Raw genomic sequence first — 16,843 nt, forward strand, 5'->3', positions numbered from 1 at the left:
CGCCATATAATTGCTTTCGCTTATCCAGTCTCTTCAGAACTGAATGTGGCTTGCTGGGAGGACAGGCTAATGGTGGCTAGGGTCATTTTCAGCCTGGACAAGGCAACGTCACATTGTAAAGGTTACTTTAGGATACCTGCAGTATTTTTGCTTTATGGCCCTGGGTGACTGGTTCTTATGGACTCAGCTGACCAACCCACTGTGCTGGCAACTGGCTCCTGTGAGTGCTGGTGGATCGAGAGTGTAGGGTTCCTGCTGGTCTATTGTTGCCAGTGTAAGCTGATCTGCTGCCTGCTCCCTCCATACAGGAATGTGAGCCTGGCTCGCCTTTCAGCTGGTCAGACTGTTGGGATACTCACAACAAGAAGTAGGAGGTGGAAAAGGGGGGAATGGAGTTGTGACACAACCAGCTCAGTGTGTGTGTATGCGTGCGTGCGCACGTGTCAGCGCGTGCACATGTTAGCGCACCTGTGTTCTCATGCTCACCTGTGCCAATGTGCGCTTGATTGCATACATGCTAGGGCAGAGAAGCAGAGGGGCCATCCCATCGGAGCCGCTCTCCCCCTGGAGAACCCCATTGTTCTCTGTGGCCTCTATAATACGTAACACGCTCCATTGACAGGCCTACGAGTGGGTGTTCACATGGAAGGGCGGCCTGAAATATTAAAGGGCCTGATGACCTGCTGCAGGCTCACATTGTTTGCCCTTCATTAGAGAGGAGAGCAGTTTCTGTGGAAGAGCAGAGCAGCAGGGGGAGATGAAGGGAGGACGTACCCCCCAGCGGGCTGTGCTCGGGATCCACGGGGACTAGGTAATAAAGGTTCTCTCTCTACTATCTGATCCTATAATGTACATCAGTAGTGCAGCATTAGTTTGTCATAGTGGGAAAGAGTAAAGGAATACTACACTGGACTAGTCCTGGGAAGGTTGCTTTGAAAACAGAAGCCATGGCAGGACTCCAGAGAACTACCAAGGACCTTCCGGGGGTTTGGAGGACAAACTAGAAGGTATGTAATGGTTTGTTATGTTACCCATGCTTTTGGGTTGAGGCCAGTTTTCTATCAGCGGGTAGTGAAGAAGATCTGAGTGAGACTGACACATTCGATGTTCCTGACACATTTTTTCCCCTCACTGAGTCGATGTCCAGATGTATTGAATACACTTCCAACAGATTGTTAGCTAGGAGTTTAAAAAATACTTGAAATAGTATGGACCATTTCAATGGAGTATTCGGTGCAGACACGGCAGAAAGGGAGAACCACCGAGCACATCAGGATAACCATCTCCCCTATTCGGTGACATAGTTTCAGCCAGTGAATAGATATCTGTGTCTCTGCTTACAACCAGCCTGTTGTGTCGTATCGTCCCACAACTGACTGAACGGACAGAGAATGTTGGAATGGGAAGTTAACAGCAAACATCTGGGTCTCAAATCCTTTCCTTGAGTCTAAATTTACTAGCAATTCAATTCCTCTGTTTTTGTATTGATCAACCGTTTACTTCAGTAATTTGGTTGCGTGTGTGTTTGATTATCTGAAATGTTAACTGTAAAGTAGTAGTAATGTCACTAAAGGGCCCTGAGTTTTTCTTGAGAATCTAACCTAACAAGGACAAACTCTGGGCCATAGCAATAAGCACCCATTCATAATCTGTTCTCCTGTACAGGATGGATGAGGAGGAAGCCCCAGTTCCTGATGCCCCAGACTTTCCTGTCCCAGAGGACCCAGCAGAGGCCCCTTACCTAGGGGCCCCAGAAGATCCCCCAGTAGAGGGTGGTGTGGAGGCCGGAGGAGTTCAGCCATCCAGAGACAGCCGTAAACTGGACTGTATCATCTGCTACTGTGCCTTCAACCTGACTGAGAGGCTGCCACGCAAGCTCTACTGCAGCCACACCTTCTGCCAGGCCTGCCTGAGACGCCTCGACACCATCCTCAATGAACAGGTGGGTCTGACTGACTGTCACGACACCGGTCCCACCATAGATCCCGCCTCTGTGTGAGTCTATCTCAATGGACTAGGCTACGCTAGTTAAACTGTAAAAGATGTTTGATAGATATTCACTATTTTTGGACCAGTTCCAGACTAGTTCAAACAGACTGGGCCTTTTCCCCAAAACACGCAGTAATTTGTCAAACTATAGCTCACCTGTTCTCTTCATGAAAAGGAACACAAATTTGTTGAAGATCAGCCAACACGCATAATCTCAAACTAATTTGAAGATGACCAAAGCTGCAGAGCAATGGATTGCATCAAGATGCAGTTGAAGTCGGAAGTTTACATACACTTAGGTTGGAGTCATTAAAACTCATTTTTCAACCACCACAAAGTTCTTGTTAACAAACTATCGTTTTGGCAAGTCTACTTTGTGTATGACACAAGTCATTTTTCCAAAGTGATCGGTTTACAGACAGGTTATTTCTCTTATCACAATTCCAGTGGGTCAGAAGTTTACATACACTAAGTTGACTGTGCCTTAAACAGCTTGGAAAATTCCAGAAAATGATGTCACGGCTTTAGAAGCTTCTGATAGGCTAATTGACATAATTTGAGTCAATTGGAGGTGTACCTGTGGATGTATTTCAAGGCCTACCTTCAAACTCAGTGCCTCTTTGCTTGACATCATGGGAAAATCTAAAGAAATCTGCCAAGACCTCAGAAAAAAATAGTAGACCTCCACAAGTCTGGTTCATCCTTGGGAGCAATTTCCAAACACCTGAAGGTACCACGTTCATCTGTACAAACAATAGTACGCAAGTATAAACACCATGGGACCACACAGCCGTCATACAGCTCAGGAAGGAGACGTGTTCTGTCTCCTAGAGATTAATGTACTTTGGTGCGAAAAGTGCAGATCAATCCCAGAACAACAGCAAAGGACCTTGTGAAGATGCTGGAGGAAACAGGTACATAAGTATCTACATCCACAGTAAAACGAGTCCTATATTGACACAACTTGAAAGGCCGATCAGCAAGGAAGAAGCCACTGCTCCAAAACAGTCATAAAAAGGCCAGACTACGGTTTTCAACTGCACATGGGGACAAAGATTCTACTTTTTGGAGAAATGTTCTCTGGTCTGATGAAACAAAAATAGAACTGTTTGGCCATAATGACCATTATGTTTGGAGGAAAAAGGGGGAGGCTTGCAAGCCGAAGAACACCATCTCAACCATGAAGCACGGGGGTGGCAGCATCATGTGGACTGGTGCACTTCACAAAATAGGTGGCATCATAAGGAGGGAAAATTTTTGATATATTGAAGCAACATCTCAAGACATCAGTTAAAGCTTGGTTTCAAATGGGTCTTCCAAATGGACAATGACCCCAAGCATACTTCCAAAGTTGTGGCAAAATAGCTTAAGGACAACAAAGTCAAGCTATTGGAGTGGCCATCACAAAGCCCTGATCTCAATCCTATAACAAATGTGTGGGCAGAACTGAAAAAGCGTGTGCGAGCAAGGAGGCCTACAAACCTGACTCCGTTACACCAGCTCTGTCAGGAGGAATGGGCCAAAATTCGCCCAACTTATTGTGGGAAGCTTGTGGAAGGCTACCTGAAACATATGACTCAAGTTGAACAATATAAAGGCAATGCTTCCAAATACTAATTGAGTGTATGTAAACTTCTGACCCCCTTGGAATGTGATGAAAGAAATAAAAGCTGAACTCACTATCCACTATTATTCTGACATTTCACATTCTTAAAATAAAGTGGTGATCCTAACTGACCTAAAACAGGGATTTTTTTTACTAGGATTAAATGTCAGGATGTGTGAAAAACTGAGTTTAAATATATTTGGCTACGGTGTATGTAAACTTCCGACTTCAACTGTACTTTTCTAAGGAGAGACCTTATTGAGCACAACAGTCAGACCACTTAGAAAACCAAAGAGTTATGTTCAGTTTGACACTGACATATCCCAAGTAACAACCCTTACCCTGCCCTCTCTTCTACTCTCAGCAGATGTGGATCCCCTGTCCACAGTGTCGGCAGAACACACCCCTCCCACGCGGGGGCGCTACAGCCCTGGACCTGGACCTAGTAGCCTTCTTGGGGGTCAAGGCAGAGATGGAAAACCAGAGGTCCTGCTCACGGCAGGAAAGAAGAGAGCTAGGCACCCAGCTGGAGCACAAGCCCTCTTTTGGGAAGCAGTCCATCATAGAGCAGCCTCAGGCCACCTGGAACCATGGTGGATTGGCTGAGCCTCGCTTCCATAGGAGCCCCTGCTGTAGGTGCTTCTTCTGCTGCTGGTGGTGCTGCTAGGTTGCTCAGGCCTGTATGAATGACAGGAGTTGGTTAAAGCATCTGGCCAAGAGTTCCCATTACAGTACCTCCTGCAGCTGATTATAGACACCTGGGCTTCCAAGGCTACAAAGTGGAAAATACCTAACACCTGTCTGCCTTGACCTGACCAGGACAGACACCAGGCCCTAGTTGTGTGTGATTACACTACTGAGAAAAACAGTGGTCAGGAGACAAAGTTGTGCAGGGGGACAACATCAAGTCTATCGTTTTACAAAGATACTTTGATTTGAAGACTCATAGAAAAATGTTTCAGCGCTCAAAAAGGGATGCTTGATAAGGACCTCAGTTTTGAGCTTGCCTACAACCCCCCAAAATCCTCTGCTGCCTCTTTTCAAATAGGCAACAGGACATATGGGCTATTGGTACCTTGTGGGACAGTCAACTGTTTAATCATTATATGCACACCTTGTTGAGTTATAGTACCATTTGTAAGTGTGTTGAATGAATATATATAACCATTTTGTAATGTGCAAGTGTAAAATAATGAAAGATATTATGGAGTTTGTTTTTATTTAAAAAAGCAAAAAAAGCAATTGGATCAACTTCTGACACCAAATGACTCGTGTTTAAAATCACCTAAAACAATGTTATTAACAGACAAAAATATCTGGGAGAAAGGACAGAAAGTATACACACAGCTTCAAAGTTATAGACATTAATAGCCTCAAATGTTGTTCAATAATAAATCAAACAATCTACTAAGTGTCAATAAGACAAATTACTAATATTTAGGATGTTCAGATTAATCCATCAATCGAGAAGTTAACATTTAGCAGATCTTGGTTCCACATTCTTCTACTTGAATGGAATGACAGTCAGGTATTGCCATAGAAATAGAATGTAACAGAATGTCATTCTATTTCTACGGGTTGTCCTCCCTCCCCTCCTCATTCTGACATCCAGAGCTTGAAGGTGCGGTCGTAAGAGCAGGTGGCGATGAGCTGTCCGTCAGGGGACATGTCCACGCCCATCACCTTTCCCTCGTGGCCCGCCAGGGTCTTCAGGGGGGACCAGCCCGGGTGGGTCCACACCTTGGCTGTGTTGTCATAGGCCCCAGTCAGGAGGAAGTGACCGTTATTGGCTAAGAGAGGGAGATTGATGGAGGGAAACGTAAGCACAGAAATATTGCAACAAACCGTTTATTTTTATAAATCCAGTTAGACTTTTTTTTAAAGGTTCAAAACAGTGGTATTACTAGTCCAAAATTATGTTCACAAACACAACATCAGTTCTTAAGTGTCTCAGAGCCGGTTGTTGCATTCGCCTTATTTTCCATTTAGGAGGTTATAACCAGTTATAACAGCACAGAACAAGCTGCTAAACCTTCTCAGTCCTCCAAAAGTGTATAAGATAGACTGAGCTGATTACAGGGGTTAACCCCACCCCCCCAAAAAAAAATCCCATGACAAACTAAAGTCCATTTCAAAAGTTTTTGGCTTGAGGACCACATTTGGGATTTCACAATTCAACATAGGGCAGCACAGATGTTTTCATGTCCGATTTATTGGACAAAATTGGATTTGCGGGCCAGAAAAACGGCAGCTATTTGAAAATATTTAGGTCCATTCTCATTTCCTCATACTTTCTAACCAGTTGTAGGCGTTTTAAACCTGACGGGTCATTCACATGGCAGAAATCTGTCACAGTGACTGACAACTGTGAATCCTGTGATTACTCAATTGCTTGATTAAATATTAAAAAGGAGGTCGCTGGGGCCTGGAGAAACTCACGCTGGAATTTGACAGAGGACACCAGGTTCTGATGGGAGGGGATGGTGTAGATGCACTTCCTGCGGCGCAGGTCCCACACCTTACAGGTGTTATCCCCACTTCCTGTTGCTGCGTGGTAGCTAAACGGAGATGGTTTCATTAGTGGACCTATAAACACACTCCGGCTTATCATCATCAATAAGTAGGGCCAGGAGTTTTTCCTGACCATTGAATAACTCCAGGCTGTAGTTCTAGATCATACCTTGAGGAATATCTGGCCCTATCCATAAGATATGAATAACACAGTATCTTCCATGTCATTTACCCGTTGGGAGAGAAGTCGATGCTGTAGATCTCTTTGAGGTGGCCCTCCAGGAACATCACACAGCGCCCGGTCCGAAGGTCCCAAATACGGCCAAATGAATCCAGACCCCTGAGAAAGAGATGAATACTGTGTACTGAGGCAAACTAGGATTCAGCCAACAGCACTGCTGATGAGGGGTAAGTAGGGATCTGTAATTCTTTCTACTGTAAATGATTCGGTTCTGAATTGCACCAGTCAAGATGCTTTACAACAAACAATAAGATGGATCTGTACACAAACACAACGCCAGCTCTAATGTGTCACATGTAGCCGGTTTGTCGCATCTGACTTATGTTCATTTAGGAGGTTATAACCAGTTATAACAGCACAGAACAAGCTGCTAAACCTTCTCAGTCCTCCAAATTGTTCAGAAAAAATATGCACTGAAAGAGTAGTGTGTGTGTGGGTGTAAAGAAGCATGTTATCATTAGGGAACATGAAGGGAACATCCCTGTATGTTTCAGACCAAGCCAGCCGCAGAGGCTCTTGTTCTGCCAAACCTTTAATTGAGGTAACTGGGTGGACATCTACTGGCCTTCATTAAAACAGACTACTGAATCCAACCATTGTTTTACTATAGCAACCATCCCCTTTAATAGGCTAATCTAGATCTGCTCTTTGACATGACAGCACTTAAATTACGGGGTTGATCTTTCTTTTGGCAGTTTTCTAGATATTATTTTCGTTTCGGGGAGGACACTGAGATCCCGGTTATCTGAAGCCAGGATTTGTTGTAGAAATAACAGGGTAATACTCTACAACAGTGCTAGATTTACTGGAAACATACATTGCAACAGAATGTTTAGAGACAAGCAAAATATAACAGAAATGAATGCGATGAAAAAAATAAAAAAAATCTTCAACAGTCTCTCCAATAATGATGTAGTGTGAACAAATATTGACAACCGACATTGACTTTCATAGCATATCCCGTGAGATCTTACCCAGTAGCTGCCAGAGATCCATCAGGGTGGAATTGCATGTCATGGACTCCTTTACTGTGTCCCTCTTGGTGCAGGATCTCCTCCTGGGCTTCCAGGTCCCACAGCCTCCACGAATTATCATAGCTGCCAGGGAGAGAGGATTAAGCCTCACTTTAGATTCAATTTGAACAATGCCAGTCTGGCCAGAGTACAATTTATCTACGGTGGAGGCAAGTGACCATGTTTGTTTTTATTTTATTGCCTGGATGGGCCGTTCTAAAAACGATAGAAGTTCTCAACTGGCGTTGCCGGGTTAAATAATACTAAGGATTAAATTCACCCACCAGGTGGTGCCCAGGAACCTTCCAGAGGGATGCCAGGCTACTCTCGCCACCCTCATAGAGTGGCCCTCGATGTCAGCGACAGGCACGTCGCTGTAAAGAGAAGGGTTACCACGGTTACAACACATCAACATGCTTTCCCCCCTTCTTTTTTTAAATGGCCACATGTCAGCAGCGCACTCCACAACCTCAGCTACTGTTTATGATGATACCCGAGGAACATTTGCGAAAAAAGCTACACTGCTCTTGGTCGACCCCTCACCCCTTTTTTGCCTGAATAATATTTGGTAGCCTCCCTTATTTGACAGACGGCAATAAAGACAGAAACACAGCAACGACAGCAATCGGAGCAGACCTGTCCAGACTCCAGAGTTTGACGGAGCCGTCGGCAGCACAGGAGGCCATGTTAACATCAGAGTCCTCCAGAGTCAGAGTGGCCTGAGGATGAAAACAGATGGCCCCCACGTGGGTATTGTGGCCTGTGAGAAGGGAAAGAGAATGATAAGGAAGTATTGGGGTTGGAAATACTTACAATTATTATGACTACAGTAGCCCAAGCAAAGAGTAATTGCAAAGGGATCAGAAAGGGGAAAATAAGAGATTGTTCTTACCTCGAAGGGTACGGACAAGGGTACAGTCAGGAACATTCCACAGTTTACACAGGCCACTCCTAGAGAAAAGTCAGGAAGAGAATCGGAAGTGTCACAAATACCTTTATTGACAGCAACATTTTAAATACAAAAACACCAAGTCAAACGGTACATTTACATGCAATTTGATATGAAACGGTTTTCTGAACTATCTTTAGAATTATTTGGACATGTGCACAGCTTTGATAAAATCAGCTGTCCAACGGAGTATCTGATCTGTGCCTGCACCGGTAGCGCAAGCCTCCCTCTTGTGCGCGAGTTACAGTGAGTTTGGAGAAGTACGTAAACATTTCAAACAAACAGTTATATTAATCTGACTATCCACAATAATCGTATTATTGTGTGCATGTAATCATGCTCACTGCTGCCTGTGCGGTGCACTGAGAGAGGAGTGAGAGAAGGGACTCACCAAGATGCAGTCACCAGCATTTTGGAGTTGGGGCTGAACTGGCAAAAGGATATAGGCCTGTCGTCACCGATCTGACTGCAGAAGTTATTCAGGTTCTGGATAGACAGAGAAAATGTCGTTCTACAACTGTTTTTCACAAACAAGACAAATGCTTTTGGAGACTGATGGAGGACGTACCCTGAGCGTCTTGTGAAGTTCTTGCGTCCTGACTGTCCGTGTAGATTCTGGGATCTCCCTGTGAGCTCTGGCATCTTCTAACCTTTTCACAGCCCTGTTGAGACAACGTGCACGTTTTTTATTACTATGATTTTGCTGCAAAACAACCTTTGAAACTATCATTGTCATCATGGTAACTATGGTCCACCGTCACGCTGTACCTGGGCAGAGAGTATCTGGCCAACCAAAGCCTTGCCTCCTTAAGAGTGGTCGGCCCTTCATGGTACCATGTCTGCTGACACTGAAAGAGGGGAACAGGAGAAGACCTCAAACTCGTGTCTCCATATTGAATGAATATGGACTGTAGTAGTGAGAGAAAGATATGAGAGTGAAGCCACATATCACACCTCCTCTTGGGAGCGTTTGGATTTCTCATCGTCCTTCTTCGATTTCTTCAATGCATCTGGACCCACTACAGAGAGGATATTCCTTAGCCTAGAAAAGAGAGCAAGTAAAAATTGAGCGGGAGAGGGGAAGAGAGATTATGAGCAAAGATTAAAAAGGTGGACATAATGCAAGTGAAATATAACTAGCGATAGTGTGTTAAAGCATTAAGGCAATTCCTCAAAACGGCTGTTTTAATTGGCGAGTTAACATGTTGTAAAAGCATCAAAGGGTCACAGACGTGTGGATTGTTATCTAATTGTTGATTCACACATTCAAATATTAGAAGGGGTTGACAGAGCCATGCTTGTGTCCCTCACCTCTCTCGTCTCTCAGCAGGCCCCTCCCCAAACAGTGTGATTGGTTCCCTGAGTGCCCGTAAGCAGGCTTTGACCTCTGCATCGTCTGTGGATACTGTGATTTGTCTCGCTCTCTTTCTGCGTTCAAAGTCAGCCAATACCTCAGACTGGCGCTCAGTCACACGTTCCTCAAGCTCAAGGGACTCGCCTTCAGGGGAGAGGAGAACTTAGATGATACCTCAACAAACTCTTCATAACTCTTTTCAAATACAGATTTGTGTTTGGTATACTAACCACTGGAGATGTTAATGTTGCCAGCCTCGATTCCTGCTTTGACAGAATCTTTGCCTGACCCAGAAGCCTCTCGTCCCAGCCTCTCCCTCTCCTTCTCCTCCAAACTGCCATAGAAGATCCTGGTCTTCTTCACCAGCGGAGCTTCTTCATCGTCGGACATCTCTGGTCCTTATGTATAGTCCCACTGTTTACCACAAAGATACTGGCCTGGAATAGACAAGACATGCGCAGATTAATGAATGAGAACTTGATCGCCAACCACCTCAATCGCTATAATTAATGAGGCAAGGTGTAAAACTATTATACCTAGCAATTTGCTGACCAACAATAGCCAAGTCCCTAATCAGTAAATCAAATGGATAAGATGCATTGACAAAATATTGGGAGTTCGCGCTGCCTTCCTACACAAGAGCACGTTGACATAGCCTAGCTAGCTACTCTGGCTAGCTAACGTTAGCAAACAGTACTCAAGAGTTTGCCAACAGCAAAAGCATCCCCCAACCAAACAAAATGCTCAACATTACGGGGATTACTTTAGCTGTATTTCATTCTTGGGTTTGAAATAACAAAGCAACTACAAAAGAAAAGTAACTAGCAAAATCAAATTACAAAAGTGGTCGCCGCGTTGTATCTCGGTCTGGGAACAGGAAGTTGTTTATCGAAAAAGTTGGTTAGAAATTTCACAGCGACATCTAGTGTAAAGGAGTCAAACCAAATTTCTTCCTCTGGGTCAAATCAATGGGCGTGTTCGAGAGCATCCAAACCGTGACATTAAATTCTGACTGACTGATCTAGAAACAATATTGGGCGCGTTCGAGCAGATCACGTTTGTCAAGACGTTGACCAACGTTGGGCACCGCCTTTCAAAGTGTGTTGCATTATGGGTATAGGTCAGATTTGCGATGACATGTCGACTGCATGACCTTTACAACAACCATGTGATCAAAGGTAATTAACGCTTGACTGCAGTCAACTGGAAATTTCTGCATTTGCCCCTCACCAACTGCAACATGAAGTCGAAACTAAAGCATTGTGGGAGACAGGCTTCTGTTTTTTGGAAGGATAGGGCACTACATGCTCATAAATGGTTGATGTCACATTCTATAATTGGTTATTATCAGTGAATGTTTACTGTTTTGGATGGATGATTATTTAGAGCTTAAATAAATCTTTATCCATACAATCAATTTTTTAAACATTTGATTTATTTCACCTTTATTTAACCAGGTAGGCCAGTTGAGAACAAGTTCTCATTTACAACTGCAACCTGGCCAAGATAAAGCAAAGCAGTGCGACAAAAACAATAACACAGAGTTACACATCAACAAACGTACAGCCAATAACACAAAACAAACATCTATGTACAGTGTGTGCAAATGTAGAAGAGTAGGGAGGTAAGGCAATAAATAGGCCATAGTGGTGAAATAATTACAATTTAGCATTAACACTGGAGGGATGGATGTGCAGATGATGATGTGCAAGTAGAGATACTGGGGTGCAAAAGAGCAATAACAAAAAATAACAATATGGGGATGAGGTAGTTGGGTGGGCTATTTACAGATGGGCTGTGTACAGGTACAGTGATCGGTAAGCTGCTCTGACAGCTGATGCTTAAAGTTAATGAGGGAGATATAAGTCTCCAGCTTCAGTGATTTTTGCAATTAGTTCCAGTCATTGGCAGCAGAGAACTGGAAGGAAAGGAGGCCAAAGGAGATGGCTTTGGAGATGACAAGTGAAATATACCTGCTGGAACGCGTGCTACAGGTGGGTGTTGCTATGGAGACCAGTGAGCTGAGATAAGGCGGGGATTTACCTAGCAAAGACTTATAGATGACCAGGAGCCAGTGGGTTTGGTGATGAATATGTAGTGAGGGTCAGCCAACGAGAGCATGCAGGTCGCGGTGGTGGGTAGTATATGGGGCTTTGGTGACAAAACAGATGGAACTGTGATAGACTACATCCAGTTTGCTGAGTAGAGAGTGTTGGAGGCTATTTTGTAAATGACATCGCCGAAGTCAAGGATCGGTAGGATAGTCAGTTTTACGAGGGCATGTTTGGCAGCATGAGTGAAGGATGCTTTGTTGCGAAATAGGATGCCAATTCTAGATTTAATTTTGGATTGGAGATGCTTAATGTGAGCCTGGGAGGAGAGTTTATAGTCTAACCAGACACCTAGGTATTTGTAGTTGTCCACATATTCTAAGTCAGAACCGTCCAGAGTAGTGATGCTAGGCGGGTGGGCAGGTGCATGCAGCAATCGGTTGAAGAGAATGCATTTAGTTTTACTAGCATTTAAGAGCAGTTGGAGGCCACGGAAGGAGTGTTGTATGGCATTGAAGCTCATTTGGTGGTTTGTTACCACAGTGTCCAAGAAAGGGCCAGATGTATACAGAATGGTGTCATCTGCGTAGAGGTGGATCAAATCAAATCAATTTATATAGCCCTTCGTACATCCGCTGATATCTCAAAGTGCTGTACAGAAACCCAGCCTAAAACCCCAAACAGCAAGCAATGCAGGTGTAGAAGCACAGTGGCTAGGAAAAACTCCCTAGAAAGGCCAAAACCTAGGAAGAAACCTAGAGAGGAACCAGGCTATGTGGGGTGGCCAGTCCTCTTCTGGCTGTGACGGGTGGAGATTATAACAGAACATGGCCAAGATGTTCAAATGTTTATAAATGACCAACATGGTCCAATAATAATAAGGCAGAACAGTTGAAACTGGAGCAGCAGCACGGCCAGGTGGACAGGGGACAGCAAGGAGTCATCATGTCAGGTAGTCCTGAGGCATGGTCCTAGGGCTCAGGTCCTCAGAGAGAGAGAGAGAAAGAAAGAGAGAATTAGAGAGAGCACACTTAAAATTCACACAGGACACCGAATAGGACAGGAGAAGTACTCCAGATATAACAAACTGACCCTAGCCCCCCGAAACAAACTACTGCAGCATAAATACTGGAGGCTGAGACAGGAGGGGTCAGGAGACACTGTGGCCCCATCCGAGGACACCCCCGGTCAGAGAATCACCAGCAGCAAGAGCGACATAATTGATATATTCAGAGAAAAGAGTAGGCCCGAGAATTGAACCCATAGAGACTGCTAGAGGTCCGGACAACAGGCACTCCGATTTGACACACTGAACTCTATCTGAGAAGTAGTTGGTAAACCAGGCGAGGCAGTCATTTGAGAAACCAAGGCTATTGAGTCTGCCGAAAAGAATGCAGTAATTGACAGAGTCGAAAGCCTTGGCCAGGTCGATGAAAACAGCTGCACAGTACCGTCTTTTATCTATGGCGGTTATGATATCGTTTAGGACCTTGAGTGTAGCTGAGGTGCACCCATGAGCAGCTCGTAAACCAGATTGCATAGTGAAGAAGGTACGGTGGGATTCGAAATGGTCGGTGATCTGTTTGTTAACTTGGCTTTCGAAGACTTTAGAAAGGCAGGGCAGGATGGATATAGGTCTGTAACAGTTTGGGTCTAGAGTGTCTCCACCTTTTAAGAGGGGGATGACAGTGGAAGCTTTCCAATCTTTGGGGATCTCAGAAGATCCGAAAGACAGGTTGAAAAGGCTAGTAATAGGGGCTGCAACAATTTCAGCGGGTAATTTTTGAAAGATAGGGTCCATATTGTCTAGCCCAGCTGATTTGTAGGGATCCAGATTTTGAAGCTTTCAGAACATCAGCTATCTGGATTTGGGTGAAGGGTAGCCAGGTGGAAAGCATGGCCAGCCATAGAAAAATGCTTATTGAAATTCTCGATTATCGTAGATTTATCGGTGGTGACAGTATTTCTTAGCCTCGGTGCAGTGGACAGCTGGGAGGAGGTGCTCTTATTCTCCATGGACTTTACTGTGTCCCAAAACTTTTTGGAATTAGTGTTACAGGATGCAAATTTCTATTTGAACTGACTATGTATATTTGTGCCTGACTTCCCTGAAAAGTTGCATATCGTGGGGGCTAGTCGATGCTAATGCAGTACGCCACAGGATGTTTTTGTGCTGGTCAAGGGCAGTCAAGTCTGGAGTGAACCAAGGGCTATATCTGTTCTTAATTCTACATAAAAAAAAAATTGGGCATGATGGTGAGGAAAGCACTTTTAAAGAACAACCAGGCATCCTCTACTGACGGGATGTGGTCAATATCCTTCCAGGATACCCGGGCCAGGTCGATTAGAAAGGCCTGCTCGCTGAAGTGTTTTAGGGAGCATTTGACAGTGATGAGGGGTGGTTGTTTGACCGCGGGCCCCTTAAGGACGCAGGCAATGATTGCTGAGATCCTGGTTGAAAACAGCAGCGGTGTATTTAGAGGGCAAATTTGTCAGGATGATATCTATGAGGGTGCCCATGTTTACTGATTTAGGGTTGTACCTGGTAGGTTCCTTGATAATTTGTGTGAGATTGAGGGCATCTAGCTTAGATTGTAGGACGCCTGGGGTGCTAAACATATCCCAGTTTAGGTCACCTAACAGTACGAACTCTGAAGATAGATGGGGGGCAATCAATTCACATATGGTGTCCAGGGCACAGCTGGGGGCTGAGGGGGGTCTATAACAAGCGGCAACAGTGAGAGAATTATTTCTGGAAAGGTGGATTTTTAAAAGTAGAAGCTCAAACTGTTTGGGCACAGACCTGGATAGTATGACAGAACTCTGCAGGCTATCTCTGCAGTAGATTGCAACTCCGTCCCTTTTGGCAGTTCTATCTTGACGGAAAATGTTGTAGTTGGGGATGGAAATTTCAGAATTTTTGGTGGCCTTCCTAAGCCAGATTTCAGACACGGCTAGGACGTCAGGGTTGGCGGAGTGTGCTAAAGCAGTGAATAAATCACATTTAGGGAGGAGGCTTCTGATGTTAACACTCATGAAACCAAGGCTTTTACAGTTACAGAAGTCAACAAATGAGAGGGCCTGGGGAATAGGTGTGATGCTGGGGGCTACAGGGCCAGGATTAACCTCTACATCACCAGAGGAACAGAGAAGGAGTAGGATAAGGGTACGGCTAAAGAACTGGTCGTCTAGTGCATTGGGAACAGAGAATAAAAGGGGCAGTTTTCTGGGCGTGGTAGAATAGATTCAGGGCATAATGTACAGACAAGGGTATGGTAGGATGTGAGTACAGTGGGGATAAACCTAGGCATTGAGTGACTATGATAGAGCTTGCATCTCTGGAGACACCAGCTAAGCCAGGTGAGGTCTCCCCATGTGTGGGGTGTGTGACAAAAGAGCAATCTAAGGCATGTTGAGCTGGACTAGGGGCTCTACAGTGAAATAAAACAATAACTAACTGAAACAGCAGAAGACAAGGCATATTGACATTAGAGAGAGGCATGTGTAGCCGAGTGATCATAGGGTTCAATGAGCAGCAATAGATGAGTCCGGGAGCCGTTCAGTAGTCGCTACTATACTAGGCGAGCGGGAGGCACGCCGTTCAGAAAGCTAGCGGGCCGGGGTTAGCAGAAGGGTCTTCGGTGACAAAGCAACGGTAAAGCCTGTTGAAACCACATCGGATGATTACATTGGCAGACCAGTCATGATGGATCGACGGGGAACCGTGCAGGCAATAAAGGGGTCCAGGCCAATTGGCAAAAGAGGTATTGCCGCCCATGAATTAGCGGGTATACCTCTTCGGCTAGCCGGGAATTGGGCAGAGCTCAAGGCTAACTGGTGCTTGCTTCCGGACAGAGGCGTTAGCCAGCGGTAGCCACTCGTTTGCCTCTAGCTAGCTGCGATGATCCGGTGTAATGGCTCAGAGCTTGCGGCAGGAATCCGATGACGTGGTGGAGAAAAGCAGTCCGATATCGCGCTGTGCAGACTTGCAGGTATTGACCGAGCTAAAGATGAAGTCCGCTAGCAGGGCTAACAGTGACTATTAGCTAGTAGCTAGTTAGCTGGTTAGGTTCTGATAGAGGTTCCAGTTATAACGTATAAAAATAGCAGATCCGTACCACATTGGATGGGGCGGGTTGCAAGGAAGTATATTTAGCTACTAGGTGGAAAGTAAGATTAAAATATAAAAAATATATACGAAGAAAAAAAAAACAGACCGACTATTTACTTGGGTCAATATCAACACGCATGTCCGACTGCTACGCCATCTTGGATTCACTAATTACATAGGCCTACATGTGATCCACATTTCTAACATAAATAAATGAAATATCTTACTTGTGACAATTTAGCTAATGTATTTATCTAGATGTTACTGTAATGTTGTGTCCAATGTTACAGCCTACAATTGTCGTCTGTAATATTGTTGTCACCAAACAAATTCTAAGTGGTTGATTGTCTATTAAGTGTGAATAAAATTGAATATATATTGTAGGCTACACATGGGTTATTGTCAAACATTTCTACACTGGCAATCTGTGAAACCGGCCCTAAATGAGCAAGAACCCCAGACAACAGTCGTGGGGTCAATACCAAGTGCATTTGACTGCTTGGCATTTGTTTACTCAGTAACTTATATGAACTGATCGTATTCGTATTGTTTACCCAGTATGTGAACTGTTGTACATTAATAGTCTAATACTTTTCTCTACAGTGAGTGTTTTGTCTTTCATGTGATTGAATCAAATTCTGTTCTTTACACGCTTACTGACAAAAACAACATAAAGGTTGAGTATTAAAGAAATACACTGCATGCTGTAGTGATGCTGACATGCAACAATTACCATACAGTAAGAATCTTGATGTTGCACAATCACAAATAATGAGAAAGGTACAAGGGCATGAAGTAATGGCAAACAACAGAGCATATCCTATATGCTGCAAAAACACCTCTCATTCTAGTAGCCTATGCACTCACTACCTGGTCTTGTAAATGTTAGAAAGAGCTTGGGCTGGAATCTAATTTCTTTATCAGGATATTCATTCATTCATTCATGTTGATTATGTTAAGCCTTGTGTAGGAGAAGTGGAATTTTGACAGCATCCACTTCATCGGCAATAACAAAGGC

General features: G+C 44.4%; 2 protein-coding genes and 2 non-coding genes across 7 annotated transcripts; 1 reads left to right on the top strand and 3 right to left on the bottom strand.

Moving 5' to 3' along the window:
• Positions 1 to 711: 711 nt before the first annotated feature.
• On the top strand, positions 712 to 4,797 carry rnf224 (ring finger protein 224). The gene is made up of 3 exons (XM_020465211.2): positions 712 to 1,007; positions 1,666 to 1,942; positions 3,963 to 4,797. The coding sequence occupies exons 2-3, from the start codon at positions 1,667 to 1,669 to the stop codon at positions 4,260 to 4,262; spliced, it is 576 nt and encodes a 191-aa protein (XP_020320800.1). The 5' UTR covers positions 712 to 1,007; position 1,666; the 3' UTR covers positions 4,263 to 4,797.
• On the bottom strand, positions 4,798 to 10,846 carry prpf4 (pre-mRNA splicing tri-snRNP complex factor PRPF4). 4 transcript variants are annotated; one of them, XM_020465843.2, is made up of 14 exons: positions 10,418 to 10,846; positions 9,894 to 10,100; positions 9,621 to 9,807; positions 9,264 to 9,351; positions 9,078 to 9,157; positions 8,878 to 8,971; positions 8,701 to 8,795; positions 8,253 to 8,311; positions 7,997 to 8,120; positions 7,645 to 7,734; positions 7,322 to 7,444; positions 6,339 to 6,446; positions 6,035 to 6,153; positions 4,798 to 5,385 (listed from the first exon to the last, which is right to left on the bottom strand). In XM_020465843.2, the coding sequence occupies exons 2-14, from the start codon at positions 10,051 to 10,053 to the stop codon at positions 5,192 to 5,194; spliced, it is 1,521 nt and encodes a 506-aa protein (XP_020321432.1). In that variant the 5' UTR covers positions 10,054 to 10,100; positions 10,418 to 10,846; the 3' UTR covers positions 4,798 to 5,191. The 4 variants fall into 4 exon arrangements, with proteins under 4 accessions (XP_020321432.1, XP_020321434.1, XP_020321430.1 ...); XM_020465845.2 differs by having other exon boundaries at positions 10,503 to 10,844; XM_020465841.2 differs by having other exon boundaries at positions 10,427 to 10,844.
• LOC116358360 (small nucleolar RNA SNORA47) lies at positions 5,509 to 5,642 on the bottom strand. Its single transcript, XR_004206259.1, has one exon. It is a non-coding gene; the product is annotated as a small nucleolar RNA SNORA47 (small nucleolar RNA).
• Positions 6,603 to 6,738, bottom strand: LOC116358361 (small nucleolar RNA SNORA47). Its single transcript, XR_004206260.1, has one exon. It is a non-coding gene; the product is annotated as a small nucleolar RNA SNORA47 (small nucleolar RNA).
• Positions 10,847 to 16,843: the final 5,997 nt, after the last annotated feature.

This window comes from Oncorhynchus kisutch, linkage group LG29 (assembly GCF_002021735.2).
Source record: "Oncorhynchus kisutch isolate 150728-3 linkage group LG29, Okis_V2, whole genome shotgun sequence".
NCBI classification, from domain to species: Eukaryota; Metazoa; Chordata; class Actinopteri; order Salmoniformes; family Salmonidae; genus Oncorhynchus; species Oncorhynchus kisutch.

What these genes read in the sequence shown, in the direction of transcription:
- rnf224 (XM_020465211.2), top strand. Translation starts at nt 1,667, where the DNA reads ATGGATGAGGAGGAAGCCCCAGTTCCTGATGCCCCAGACTTTCCTGTC. An exon ending in ACACCATCCTCAATGAACAG is followed by an intron (nt 1,943 to 3,962) that starts GTGGGTCTGACT and finishes TACTCTCAGCAG; the next exon opens with ATGTGGATCCCCTGTCCACA.
- prpf4 (XM_020465843.2), bottom strand. Translation starts at nt 10,053, where the DNA reads ATGTCCGACGATGAAGAAGCTCCGCTGGTGAAGAAGACCAGGATCTTC. An exon ending in CCTGCTGAGAGACGAGAGAG is followed by an intron (nt 9,352 to 9,620) that starts GTGAGGGACACA and finishes TCTCTTTTCTAG; the next exon opens with GCTAAGGAATATCCTCTCTG. An exon ending in ATGCTGGTGACTGCATCTTG is followed by an intron (nt 8,312 to 8,700) that starts GTGAGTCCCTTC and finishes ACTTTTCTCTAG; the next exon opens with GAGTGGCCTGTGTAAACTGT.